General features: G+C 33.4%; 1 protein-coding gene across 1 annotated transcript; it reads right to left on the bottom strand.

Moving 5' to 3' along the window:
• Window positions 1–2,892: 2,892 nt before the first annotated feature.
• On the bottom strand, window positions 2,893–9,050 carry LOC145134476 (Leucine-rich receptor-like protein kinase family protein). The gene is made up of 26 exons (XM_079069315.1): window positions 8,435–9,050; window positions 8,149–8,290; window positions 7,968–8,039; window positions 7,778–7,849; window positions 7,620–7,691; window positions 7,456–7,527; window positions 7,299–7,370; window positions 7,151–7,222; window positions 6,999–7,070; window positions 6,845–6,913; window positions 6,628–6,699; window positions 6,476–6,547; window positions 6,299–6,370; window positions 6,134–6,205; window positions 5,974–6,045; window positions 5,823–5,894; window positions 5,664–5,735; window positions 5,500–5,571; window positions 5,358–5,429; window positions 5,206–5,277; window positions 5,044–5,112; window positions 4,879–4,950; window positions 4,721–4,794; window positions 4,154–4,630; window positions 3,720–4,090; window positions 2,893–3,612 (listed from the first exon to the last, which is right to left on the bottom strand). Exons 1-26 carry the CDS (start codon window positions 8,514–8,516, stop codon window positions 3,247–3,249), a joined length of 2,946 nt encoding a protein of 981 aa, XP_078925441.1. The 5' UTR covers window positions 8,517–9,050; the 3' UTR covers window positions 2,893–3,246.
• Window positions 9,051–14,158: the final 5,108 nt, after the last annotated feature.

Raw genomic sequence — 14,158 nt, 5'->3', positions numbered from 1 at the left:
AATATTTATTATCAAGGTAAGAAATGTAATTTATAAGGATGTGTTTTTGTTGTTTTATGTTTGTCTAGGACTGCGGCTCATTATTTGGAATTCTGCATAAACACGCAAACTCATTTTCGGGTATGGTCCAGGGTTTGGATCCAGGTTAAATCGGACTTGAACCGTATGTTGTACCCGGAGTATATATTCCTTGTTTGCAGTTACGTGAGATCATAATTCGGCCTCACAACTTTGTATCATATATTTTTGCTCTCGTTTCCTTCACTCGTCTTCTTTGTCTAGATTAGGGTTTTCCCGTGTGTCTTAGTCAAGTCTGTAATTAGAGTTTTGTATGTGTTGTTCTTTGTTTGAGTGTGAGAGTTTATGTAGATGAGATTTCAGTTGTAAGTATCTGAAAACCAACTGGATCTTATTTTCCATTAATGAAAAGATCTGTTGATGTTGTGATAATATGTTCTTTGTGTTAGTTTGAGTTTTTAAAAAATCTTTTTTTTTTACATTAGACTAGTCAGTTTGTATTTTGCTTCTGAATACATCTGATGCATCATTACAACATGTGTGCTAATAATGCCAACATCTTAACTTACCATAATGAGAAACATGTATCTCGGTCTAGTAGCACAAGGTTGCATTTTATTGATGTCGTTCTGGAATATCACCTTACGAGGTTGAGAAGAAATCAATTTGAAACCTTTTGTAGGTTTAGAGAAAATCGATGATGTATGTTTAGGTATATAAGAATTTTGACAAGACCTTTATAAGTTTAAGTGATAATCAACAATAGCATGCTTCAAGGAAATTGAAGGATACTTTTTTTAGGTTTCAAGAACTCAATTTTGATATTACTTGTATATATATATATATCAACCAAACAAGAAGACACACAAAGAGATGTAATATAAGAGCAAATAGAACACCAAGATTCAAAAAAAATTGATGGAAACCCTTGTTAGATAAAACCACAAGGCATTCCACTTGTATTTTTAAATGGATAAAAGAAAGAAGAGACAACGAGTAGAATTTTTATGGAGAAGGGGATGGGGGGAGAATTTTGGTTAATTAGAATGATTAAAATAACTTATATTTATATGCTAAGAAACTAGAATACTAAAACTATTGCAAACTTTTAACTACCAACAAACAGTTTCCTAATCCTAAAGATTTGAAAACCAAGCAACATAATAACTTTCAAAGATGGAGAATTTGGTTCACACTTCAACATATGATATGATATCTATTTGACACACATAATGATATATTTTTGTTGTGACAATTGTTTTACACAAGACAGATTCATCCAATATCAAACTTTATCTCTTCATCCGGTACACACATATATAAACATACGGTCTAAAACATAGCCAATCTTGAAGTCACTTGCTCTTATGATATTTTGATAAGGAATGACGTGTTCGACAATGAGTTTTTAAGAATTTTTAGAAAAAACTCGACCATAAATTAACTTTATTTAAGAGTACAAGCTCAAAGTTTTTAATTCAAAACAAAAAACTATTATTCCAAAAGCTATTAAATAGCGTTAAAAATAAGACCCATATGTATTATAACAAATTTACTAGATCACCCTTATGCTTCAATTTTAGCTTTTATACATGTCTTTTTATGTAATTTTACACATTTCAAAATTTTTCCAACTAATTTTGTCGAACACTCATATAAAAATAAAAGGCATAGCTTCCAACTACTATCTTCCAACTAATTTTGTCAAACACGCGCAAAGACATCTGTATTTTCTGGGTTTGTATTTTCTGTAATAATTGAGCTGAACCAAATGTTTTACACAATGATAACGGTAATTGAAACACATCTCACATTTAAAACGTTTTTTTTTTACAATTTTATCATAAAGTTTAAACATATGCTTCCAACATCTTGATCTAAGATGTCCCCCCTCACATGTTTATAAGTATATCAACAGTTTTAAAACAATAATACCACATGTAATGATAGAAATATTCTGAACATACAAGAAAAAAAAACTCACAAAATAAACCCTAAAAGTGTTCTGCAGCATATCCAAATATAGGCCTACTACGGTCTACTCCATCTTTTCTTTATAAAAAACCCAAATAACTTTTTTGAAAGAAAGGCAATGACTACAAAAAAAAAATCATTTTTACATGAAAAGAATGCTATCACTTCAATGCTTTTTTTTTTTTTAACAAATCCTTTTTGATATAACGAATTGTAATTGATGTAGAATGAAAGACAAAAAATTCATCCAAATTAGCAAGTAAAATACCAAAGAAAAACTCATAACAATTATGGAAAAATTGAATTCAACAACCCAAATGATTGGATTTTGGGCTCAGAAGTTGGTTTCATACTTTAATTACTTTTTGGAGTAAATTACATTCTTGTCCCGATTTGACTTTCAAATTTGATCCCCAAAAAAAAAATCTCTTTCACAAATTTATCTTTAATCAAGATATTTTTTTAAAAACAATTGGCTATACACTAAATAAAACATTTTAACTGGAATACAACATGAGAACCTCAAGCGATAATGAAAATTACTTAAACAACTTTTGGGAACCAAAATTACAAAAATCACAAAAAAATATAATTTACCCCACTTTTTATATTATAAAAGTACAACAAATAATTTGATAAAAAAATTAAGATCTACCTATACAAGAATCATGAAAGAAGTACTTCAATGCAAGGACAATACACAAGGATAGCATTTAAAACCTTTGGCTCCAACCCACCCCACCCCCTACCCCCTACCCCTCTCCCCACCCTACCTACCCTATCCCTGCAAATGACAACTTTGTCCATTTCTCATGGACCATTATCCATCACCATCAACCCAACCTCACTGTTCTGCCTCACCCATGTGTAATCACGTACGTTAACAGAAAATAGAAAAAATAAAAAAAAGGCAAATGTTTCATTGGGAATTGTGACTTGGCACCAGATATATTAACACCCTTCTGCCAAATGGAGCCCATTTTCACGGACCCATTTATTGCAGAAACCTTCATGGGTGCACCCACCCCCCTAAACCACCCCATGTTCAATGGCCCCTACCACCATAAATATAATTTCACTAAAGTACAACACATCTCCACATGGCTACAATTCTTACTACTTACTACTTACTACTTACTACTATACTACTATACTACAACCAGAGTTTCATTCAACAATTCCAAAAATCTCCCTACACCCCAAAGGCCAATATAGACATTTTACATAACATCGACTAGTTTTGCGTTTTACACTTTAATCGGTGTTTTGGGATATAACTTCACCAAATTTGAGAAAGAGTTGTGCATCTGAGGTGCTCATGGATGAACAATTCACCAAATGTGGAGTCTTGAGGTTTGCGTATTCATCCATGTAGCTTGAAACTTTTGAAGACGGAAGCAATGTGGTGGGACCCACATGCGGGTCGGGTCGGGGTGTCGGGAGGATGCTCCCGAGGACCCGAACCACTTCATGCATCGTTGGTCTCTCGGAGGGTTGTCTTTTGGTGCACAAAAGAGCGAGTTGGAACACTTTCTTTGCTTCACTCAAGTCTTTGCATGTTGCTGTTATTTCAGGGTCAACACTTTCCATCACAGCATTGCTTGCTGTTTTTGATAGAATCTAATCCACAATTTGATCATGAAAAAGAAAAAATAGACTAGAATAAGATTTGATTACAATACACATATATAGTTATAGGAAGAGAATCAAAGAAGAAGATTAATTACCAGATGATGGAGATTCGATTCATTATCAACAGCTTTCCTTCCAGTAAGCAATTCGAGAAGAACAATCCCATAACTATAAACATCAGATTTCTCAGTGAGACGAGAAGTACGCGCGTATTCAGGATCAATATACCCAATAGTCCCCATTATATAAGTCGATGTGAAGGTTTTTGAAGTGCATAAACTCTTAGCAATCCCAAAATCCGTAAGATGTGCTTCAAAATCCCTATCAAGTAGAATATTCGAGGATTTCACATCTCTATGAATTATACGAGGACTACAGTCATGGTGTAGATACGCAAGCCCTTGTGCTGCCCCAAGTGCTATCTGAATCCGAGTCTCCCAGTCCAACTTTTTCTTCTTCAACGGCCCTAAAAAACAACAAATCTTTTATAAATTTACACTTAAAATAAGTTGATAAAATAAAAACTTACCATGAAGGAGATCCCAAAGGCTACCATTTTCCATGTAGTCATAAAACAAAAGGTTTCCGGAAGGCGACAACGAGTAACCTTGTAGACTCACAAGGTTACGATGTTTTATGCTTCCAACTGTCTCGAGTTCGGTTTCAAATTCTTTCAAATACTGAGGGTAGTGAGTGTAAAGTTTCTTGATAGCAACCGGGCGACAGTTTTTGAGAACACATTTGTAAACTGTGCTTGATGCACCATACCCGATTATATATTTTTCACTTAAGTTTTCAGTCATTCTCATGATGTCATCGTATACATGGAGTGCCATGTTCATGTGAAGTATCACGAGTTTTGGTGAAGAGTAGTGAACGGGTTTGTCATATGAGCCCTCAATGAATGGTTTTGAGTTGTGGGGCCGGCATACTGCTACGAGGATCATCAGAAGAAGAACTAACGCACCGAGCGCGATCCCAAGTATGGCCGCTTTGGAAATCGTCACTAAAAATTAAAAAATTTGGTAGTTTTAGTAGTTTGCTCTGATACCATGTAAGATATATGTGGAGTCCAGAGTACTGGATTTTTGCTTACCTCGTTCGGTGGAATGAGAAGCGTGACATGAAGAGCTCATAGAGCTACTGCAAAGACCGGGGTTCGCAAGAAAACTGCATTTGGAGTTTAAATTTTTGTAAGTTGATATGTATAATGTTAAAAACTGTAGAAGGGGGATCGATTAGGCGATTACATACCTATCGGGTGAAAATTTTGAGAAATTATTCCCGGTGGGAATATCTCCAGCCAGATTGTTATACGATACGTTTCTGCATAAATCAACAGATGATAATATAAATAAGTTCAAAATGACATTGAATTATAGAAACGTATGTTGATATTATTATATGATTGGAACTCACAGAATTGAAAGGCTAAGGCAATTCACCAACGAAATCAAACCTCCAGTTAAGTTGTTACTTTCTAATTTTCTGCAAAAGATTGATAAAAGAGACGCATCAATACATAACAATTGTCAAAATTATCATCGAAAATGTATTTTATAGAATTGGTAAGTAACATACAGCATGAACAGATTCTGAAGTTGACCGAGTTCTTGAGGTAATATACCAGAGAGATGGTTATAAGAAATATCTCTACAAAAAAAAACATGGTTTATGTTTAGAAAATTAGAAGAATTAAAAAGAAAGTTGAAAAAGAATACGCGACGGCTTACATCTCCATGACACTTCTTAAGTTACCAAACTCAGCGGGTATATACCCGGTTAACTCGTTCCGGCTAAGATTCCTATCAAAGAAAGAAAAATGTTAGCGACAATAGAGAAGTGTCACAAAAGATTTTCAAAAAGCAAACTTACAGTTTTAGTAGATGTTCCAAGTCACCAAGAGGAGAAGGAATCGGACCACTGATCTTGTTATTTGAGAGGTCCCTATTCCAATAAAAACATACCAATAATTGTTAACAGTTTAAAAATCCGATAAATGTTACTATTACAATTCGCGACGCTTTTGAACCACTTACAACGTATCCAAGTTACCAATTCGCGACAGCTCGATTGGAATCGGACCCGTAATACCGTTTGATGAAAGATTCCTAATTTAATCAAAAGACAAGATTGTAATGTAAGCAAATCTACATATAACTATGGACTATTAATGACAGATTTAGTTACAAACTTACAAGTAAGTCATGCTTTCAAGTCTCTGAAATTCAGCAGGGATTGTGCCTTTCAACTGGTTCCCATAGACATTGCTGCCAATTTAAAATGATTATTGGCGACAGTTTCAAATTTAGTGGAAAAAAATGTCGCAATTAACAAATAACAACTTACAGACTGTTGAGATTAGTGCAAGAGCTAAGATTATCAGGTATCCTTCCCTCGAGTTTATTGCCAGCAACATTCCTTGAATCATATAACATAATTAAGAAAAACTCAAAAAAACCAAAACCATAATTAAGAATTAAGAGTTAAGTTGAGTTGCAAAGTTTACAGGTCAAATAAGTCAGTGAGCTTTCCAAGTTCTGGAGGAATATGACCCGTGAGCTGATTATCATTCAGTTCCCTGTATCACAAAGGTCAAATTAAAATCTTTTTGCTTTGTGAACTACAATGCACAAGTAAGAAGTCAAAAGGGGAAGAGATTAGTATTTCGTACAAGTAATGTAACTTTGACATGTTCCCGAGCTCGGGAGGAATGGATCCAGTCAACTTGTTGTTGTGGAGATATCTACAAAAAAATAAAAATAAATAACAAACATATAAATTCAAAATTTAAATTGTTAAATATGTAAAATATTCTTATTACAACACAAAAAAATGTAAGCATTCTTACAATTTCTCGGTATAAGTCAAATTTCCAAGAATTGGAGGAATTTGTCCGCTCAAATTATTGCAACTTAAGTCCCTGTGACATCAATTATTTAAATTAGTATAAATTTTGGATTTTGAATGTCAAAAAAATAAAAGTATAATAATATTGCTTACAAAACCGCAAGGGCTTGCATGAGTCCAATCACAGATGGGATTTTTCCTGATAGTTGGTTTCCTTGTAGTGATCTGACATGCAAAGATTGTAGGATTAATATACTGTAAAATACAAGAAATGTATTTTCATTTCTTTCTGTTACAACATTCTACTTTTAAAAGTATGTTGTTATTTCTTACATTTAACAGGAATATAGAGTTAAAGCAATAGACTCACAATGTGGCAACTTGAAGGAAACCGATGTTAAATGGTATCTCTCCAGTCAATTGATTGTATGACAAATCCCTAAAAATTAAAACAAAAATCAATCAAAATAAAAAATGGTGGATATTGGAGTAAATTTAATGGGGTCAAGGGAGATGATACATACAATACTTGGAAGCCAGTACAGTTGCCAATATTTGAAGGAATTGTGCCAGTTAAACTATTGTTCCTCACATCGCTGTGTAAATGATATATAAATAAGTAAAAAAACTCAAAAGGCAAAAAAATGATGAAAATTAAATGGAAAAATCGACTTACAAATACCACAGGCCTGTTAGTTGACAGATATCTGGAGAGAGATCTCCGACCAAATTGTTGCTTCTCAATCCTCTGAGTCAACGGAATCATAGAATTTGGTCAAAATATATTAAACAAAATTTTACAGAATTGAGTTCAGGAAACTTACAAATATTGTAAGACTTCATTCCAGTATATAAGCCTTGGGATTTCCCCATTCAACTGATTTTGTGCCAAGTCCCTGTAATAAACATCAATTTCATGAATATAAAATATGTTTTTTGTTATTTAACTAACATGAAGAGAAATGAAGGAAAGATTCTTACAAAATCTTCAAATTTGGAATCTGTGATAAAGTTGATGGGATTGGTCCGATTAATTGATTGTTTTTCAAGATTCTGCAATACCAAATGGGAATGGCGTTATCAAATGAAACGAAGAACTTGCAAAAAAAAGCAGATAAATTTCTTGGATTTTGTGGTAAACTTACAAGAGTTCAAGCTGCTTTAACTTGGATATCGAAAATGGTATGTCTCCAGTTAGCATATTGAACGATAAATCCCTGGTTGAAAAACAGTATACTTAGAGTTTAATCGAAGATGAAGTGTCACATTATAAAGAAAAGTCAAACAAATGATACAAACTTACAAGTTCTTAAGGTTACTACAATCACCGATCTCATCTGGGATTTGGCCAGATAATCGATTTCCACGAAGATCGCTGTTCAAATACGATATCAAAACAGTTAAAAATACCATTTTTAACATAAAAAAAAAAGTAAATTAATTAAGTCAAAGGGGGATGAAAGAACGAAATTTTGAAAGGGAAGAAACATTACATGGAGAGTAAACCTTTGAGGTCTCCAATACTTGGTGACAATTCACCATCAAGATTCAAACCTGAAAGATTACTGAAAGCGTTTCGAAAAAAAGTCAAAATTTTGACCTAAAAAGGCATAAGCTTTTTCTTGAAAAAAGGGAAAAATTAAATAAGTTGGATGGGATAACGATAATACTCACAGCGCAACGACATTGAAGGTGACATTATCACAAGAAACACCTCGCCACATACAGTAGTCTGAAGAAGGTGCTGAATCAGTCCAGTCATAAAGCACATTATTCACATCTCTAAATGACTTTTTTATCTCCAACAATGTCCCCCCTACAAGATTAAATTAATAAAAATGTATTACAACATAAGTCAAATGGAATATTATATTATAATGAAAACAAATTTTAAAACGGGCTTCTAAAACCATAGTTAAATATAGTTTAAAATCAAGAACATGAACCTGAAACGACATACCGTCATCAGAGTTAACGACGAGGAAGAAGCTTGAAGAAAGCAGAAGAAACGACAGAAACCCCATCATTCTGAAAAACTCCATGAAACCAACCTCCGCCGTGCGCGGTGTCACCCCTGTAAATCTCCGGCGAACTCGACCAACATTCAGTGAGACAGATTGTTGAAGAAACTCTTGTCACATGATTTGTAAGCAGGACATTTGAGTATCTTTCTTCTCCTCGATTGCAGTGTAATCATGTAGGATCTATTCTATGCATGATTCATGGTATCAAAGGGTGGGGAAGGGAAGAATTATGGAGAAGATAAAGTCAAGAAATGAAATAGTACACACTACAGACTACAGAGTATAGTGCCAAAGGCTATAGCTGCAACTGTGTTATAAAACCCTGCACAATTTTACAGCTATTGTTTTCCCCTCCTCTTCTTAACTTTTACTCTCTCTCTCTCTCTCTCCGGCTGACAGCTTTTTCAGGATAAGAGATGAAAGGAGACCCATTTCTGAAATGCATCAAGTTTTATTTTTTTAATAATAATTTTTTTGAACTATTATCAATTTCAGAATAAAGACTATTTCCAGTTCTTCACCCTACATGTGGGTCAATCTGTAAAATACAAAATTATATATAGATTTATAAAATTATACAAAGCTAACATTTTTCTTTAAGTAGAGAAAAAGATTTTCCATTTATATATACATGGAGAGAAAGAAGAGTGGGGTTATATACAATTTAGTCCTATCATTAGTCTCTATCAAAGGTTTGGTTTTTCTGAGGTGTTTGCAGAAGGAGAGAGAAAGAAAGAGAGAGGCCTCTGTGCCTTTTGCAGACTCATCACTCACTTGTGGAGTGGGGTGGGGGATGGGTAGGATGGGTTGGGGTGGGGTGGGTAGGGGGTTAAAGGGGTAAATGAATGATGTTTGTTTGGGTTTGATAATGACCAGGCTTTCTGAGAGACGATTGATGTGAGTAAATGAGTGATAAAAGAGTAGCAGAAGCAACAGTAAACACTTTATTCGGAGAAGAAGAAAACCATCCTTTTAACCTGTAAACATTTTATAGCTCCCATGTGACCTTCGATGTCGATAGATACAACAATTAAATGCATTGTTTGTTTTGTGAGATCATATCCTATCTCCTATCTTGATAATAAATCACTCGTATTCTAACTTATTTTGTATAAAAAGTTGAGTTTCATTCTTTGTTTAGACGTTGATATGAAAGAACATAAAAAATTCCAAGTTTCAAAAACTTAAAATGCTGTACAAAAATTTGAATTTATTAACATAATTGTAATTTGAAAATAATTAAAATATGTTTTTGGTTGATAGCATAGAAACAAAACTCGTTAGGAAAAACAGAGCATTTAGTTATGAAAAATGAATGATTAAAATGATATTTGGGGTTTCTTCAAAGGCTGTTAGTTAAAGGATTTTCCTCCCTCGCGGATCCATTCCTTCCGGCCACCGTCTTTAACACATCATCCCGTGCCTTCGCGGGGAACATTTCAACATTCCGCCGTGAGCCGCCGTCGTTGCAGCTTTCCATATTCCATCATCGCTCATGAAATCGAGTCCCCATGTGAACTGTCGAGGCATCCCTCTCCTTTTTTTTCTTGAAAACCCTAGGTGTACAGTAATGGCATGTTTATCTCTACCATCTGTGTTAACTGCAAGTATCACCTAAAAAGCAAAGATAACATTAAGCAATTTTTGGAAAACACCATTATAGAGATATTTTAAGGAATATTATTTAAGGGGAAAAAATTAGGTTATGATTTAATCCAAATCTAGGAAAAGGTTCGTGCGTTGCACGAGTGAAAGTTTAATGGCAAAAATATAAAGAGGTAAAAATAAAATGCCAAAATTATAAAGAGGAAAAGTTTGTTGAAACTTTAGTGGCAAAATTAGTAAAAATAAAGTACCAAAACTATAAAGAGGAAAAGTTTGTTGAAACTTTAGTGGCAAAATTATAAAAAAGTAAAAATAAAGTGGTAAAATTATAAAAGAATAAAGAAAAAAAGTTTTAAAGAAGTAAAAGTGGATGTTTAGTGGCAAAAATATGAAGAAGCAAAAATAAATGGACATAATTATAAAAAGGAAAAGTTTCAACAAAGTTTCAACATTCAACAAAGTTTCAAAATTAAGAAAAAATAAAAATATAGTGTTAAAATTAGAAACATGGAAAGTTTCCTGTTGAAACTTCCCATGTGCTTTAATATATAGGGATAATGACTTGAAGGGTAACGAACTTTCGACTTTGTTCACATTTAGTCACTAAATTTTTTTTCGTTATCTATTTGCCATTGAACTATTGAAACTGTTCACATTTTACCCTTATGACCGGCTCTTACCGGTCATAAGGGTAAAATGTGAACAGTTTCAATAGTTGAGTGGCAAATAGATAACGAAAAAAAATTTAGTGACTAAATGTGAACAAAATCGAAAGTTCGTTTCCCTCTAAAAAGTTCAATGACTAAATGTGAACAAACTTCCTCTTGTATTATGTTTTAGCAAATTATTTATTTTTGTTAAATTATAGAAACATTTGTTGATGAAGAAATCTATGAAATAAAAAAAAAACAAAACCCCGAAAAATATATTAAAAAAAACGAAAAACTGAAACCGAAATAAAAAACCAATGGTTTGGTATTTTCCAAAATAAAAAATCACAATTTTCCAATCTGATTTTGGTTTTACAAAAATTCCAACTTTCGGATTTCCATATCTAAATCTCTCCCCCTTTTTATAATCGGAAAATGATTATAAAACCAAAAAGGGAATGGGAAAACATTCAATTCAGAATTTTCTATTCAAAACTCTCCCTTTATGACATGAGAGATAGATAGAGAGATATGTAAACATTTCTATATAAGGTGGGTTCATACCACATGTAGAGGTGTGCTTGAGAGATGTAACATTGAGAGTGTTAGTGTGTGTTAATTATGTAGATTTAGATCTAGATCCTTTTTTGTAAACATCTTTCATAATCGAATGCATCCCTTAAACGCCCAAATCACCGTGTTCTTTGTGTGTTCTTTAATTCCGCATGTCAAACCAATGGTCATAATTCACATCAGTGAGAATGGTTCATTTTTTTTGTAAAACCAAAATCAGATTGAAAATTTTGATTTTTTATTTTGGAAAATGTCAAACCATTGGTTTTTATTTCGGTTTCGGTTTTTTTTTTTTTAAATATATTTTCAAGATTTTGTTTTTTTTATTTCATAGATTTCTTTATCAACAAATGTTGCTAGAATTTAACAAAAATAAATAATTTGCTAAAACATAATACAATAGGAAGTTTGTTCACATTTAGTCATTGAACTTTTTTAGAGGGAAACAAATTTTCTATTTTGTTCACATTTAGTCACTAAACTTTTTTTCATTATCTATTTGCCACTAAACTATTGAAATTGTTCACATTTTACCCTTATGACCGGTAACAGCCGGTCATAAGGGTAAAATGTGAACAGTTTCAATAGTTCAATGGTAAATAGATAACGAAAAAAAGTTTAGTGACTAAATGTGAACAAAATCGAAAGTTCGTTACCTTTTCAAGTCATTATCCCTAATATATATATATATATATATATATATATATATATATATATATATATATATATATATATATATATATAGATTTTGCGTATAATTCTTTTTGAAAACAAATGGCACAAAACGACTATGATCTATTTGGAAGAGTATGTGTTGATATCTTTATATTATTTTATACAATTATATGAGAAAAAGGTATTTTGTCATATGATATATTCGCAATGGTATGTGTGAAAATGTAAGAAAATGTGAGTTTTATCAAATAATCTGACTTTTGCATATAACATCTGTAAAAATTTTATATTTGATTAGAGGAGATGTGACTCTTTAAAAAACGCTTTCAACAAAATTAGTTGGTAGTATTTTGTTAAAAGTTACGTGAGATAATTTTTAGATTTGGACGTTTTGTTTAAACTAAACACTAAAAGTCTATCGTGTCAAATGATGTTTTTTTTTCAAAACGAACAATTTTGTCAAACGCTAAAAGCTCCTAACGTTTCGAGTCAAACACGCCCAGAGTGTATATTTTTTTATCCCGGTCTTCAACATCTATTGTTAAGTCATATCCGTCAATAAAATATGAAGTGATACGCGATGAGGTTATACAATAAGGTGTTGTTGATAGAACTAATTCGTGTTTTCATGGTATCCAAGAGCAAGTGTTAGAATTGAGGACCCCATTACTCCCTTCATAAGCCAAGGAGCGTAGAAATTTATAGCTTTATAATATGCATATGTGTATGATTTAAATGTATGAATATACACAAAAAAATTCTCGACTTAATGCTAAGAATCCAAAAGCACATAAGGCGAGTGCAACACTTAACGAGTGGGTTGAAATGATAGATATTACGTTCGAGTTAATTGAAAGCTAAATATAATTGTTGGGTAAATTACGTCAATCGTCCCTCATGTAGGTGCCAGAAAACACGTTTAGTCCCTATTTTTAAAAATTAACTCGGACCGTCCCTCGTTTGGTTAAAAGTTGCACGCTTCATCTCTCGTAAGTTTAAATTTGCAAGCTTCATCCCTTATGAGTCATAAAATGACTATTATGCCCTTTTGTATTTCTTTTCCAATTAATTTAAATGTAATAATAATTATTATTAATTTAAAAATAAAAGAAAAAACCCCAACATCCCTACCACCCTATCCCTCCCCCCACCTTCCTTTTACTCATCTCTCTTCCTCTATCTTCTGTTAACTCTTGAAAAACCACTGATCCACCATTTCCGCCCAACCACCACCGGAGCACATCCCTTAAAGTCAAAATCTGGCCATTTTTTTTTGTTTGTAGCCTACCGTATTCATAGAACCATCAACATTTTTTACTAAACACCGTCTTCACCGTGAACCACTTCACCGGGAACATCGGTTGCCCATCACGGAACCCACCCTCTACATCACCTGTTTTTAACCTCTACACCACCGTAAACAAACCGTTGTCGCCACCACCCTCGAAAATCGTTTCCTTCAAATGCCACTACTTAAAAATCAAAATTGCTGCTGAATATCGATAACCATTTCTGAACCTCGCCTTCACCAAAAGCGCATATAACTGCCACGAAATCAGGGCCTGAAAACCATCTCAAACACCACCTCGAATGTTGTCCCTTTTTCCGTCTCCGTCGTCGATGGAGAATATTGGGTTCGATCTGAGCTTGCTTCTCCGATCTAAATCTCCCTCTTCTTCGATTTACAAGGCTAGGGTTGATTTTTTGAGATTTGAATGATGACCAGTGGTGGTTACAGGAGGTGCTAGCAGTGATAGGTGGAGGTGTCGGAGATTAGAAAGAGGATAATAAAGAGAGAGAGAGAGAGAGAGAGAGAGAGAGTGGCGGAGATGGCCGATCAAATTCAAAGAAGAAGAAGAAGAAAGAAAATTGGGGAAATGGAAGGGGTGGCTTGGTGGAGTCGCCGGAGATGTTGCCGGAGTATTGAAGTCGGTCGAAGGTGTCGTCGGAGTCGCCACTGTGGGTGGTGATGGTGGATAGGAAGTGTGTTGAAGAAGAAATAGGTTGGGGACGAGTTATAAACATATTTTTAGGGCCCCCCATTCTTTTTAAAAGTTTTTTTTTTAATAAATAAATAACTAATAATTACAAACAAATAGAAAAATAAATAAATAAGAAATAAATAAGGGCAAAATGGTCTTTTTATGTCCAGAGGGA

The sequence above is a fragment of the Lactuca virosa genome, chromosome 8, assembly GCF_052849685.1.
Source record: "Lactuca virosa cultivar CGN04683 chromosome 8, Lactuca_virosa_CGN04683_v6, whole genome shotgun sequence".
Lineage (NCBI taxonomy): Eukaryota > Viridiplantae > Streptophyta > Magnoliopsida > Asterales > Asteraceae > Lactuca > Lactuca virosa.
Note: the sequence above shows the minus strand (reverse complement) of the source record. Positions and strands in the feature narration are given on the sequence as shown.

Bases quoted from the DNA above. Each gene is read 5' to 3' on its own strand.
- LOC145134476 (XM_079069315.1), bottom strand. From the start codon at position 8,516: ATGGAGTTTTTCAGAATGATGGGGTTTCTGTCGTTTCTTCTGCTTTCT. The intron at 5,430-5,499 runs GTAAGTTTGCTT...TTTCTTTGATAG, and splicing joins TTGGAACATCTACTAAAACT to GAATCTTAGCCGGAACGAGT. The intron at 3,613-3,719 runs GTAATTAATCTT...ATTGTGGATTAG, and splicing joins AATCGAATCTCCATCATCTG to ATTCTATCAAAAACAGCAAG.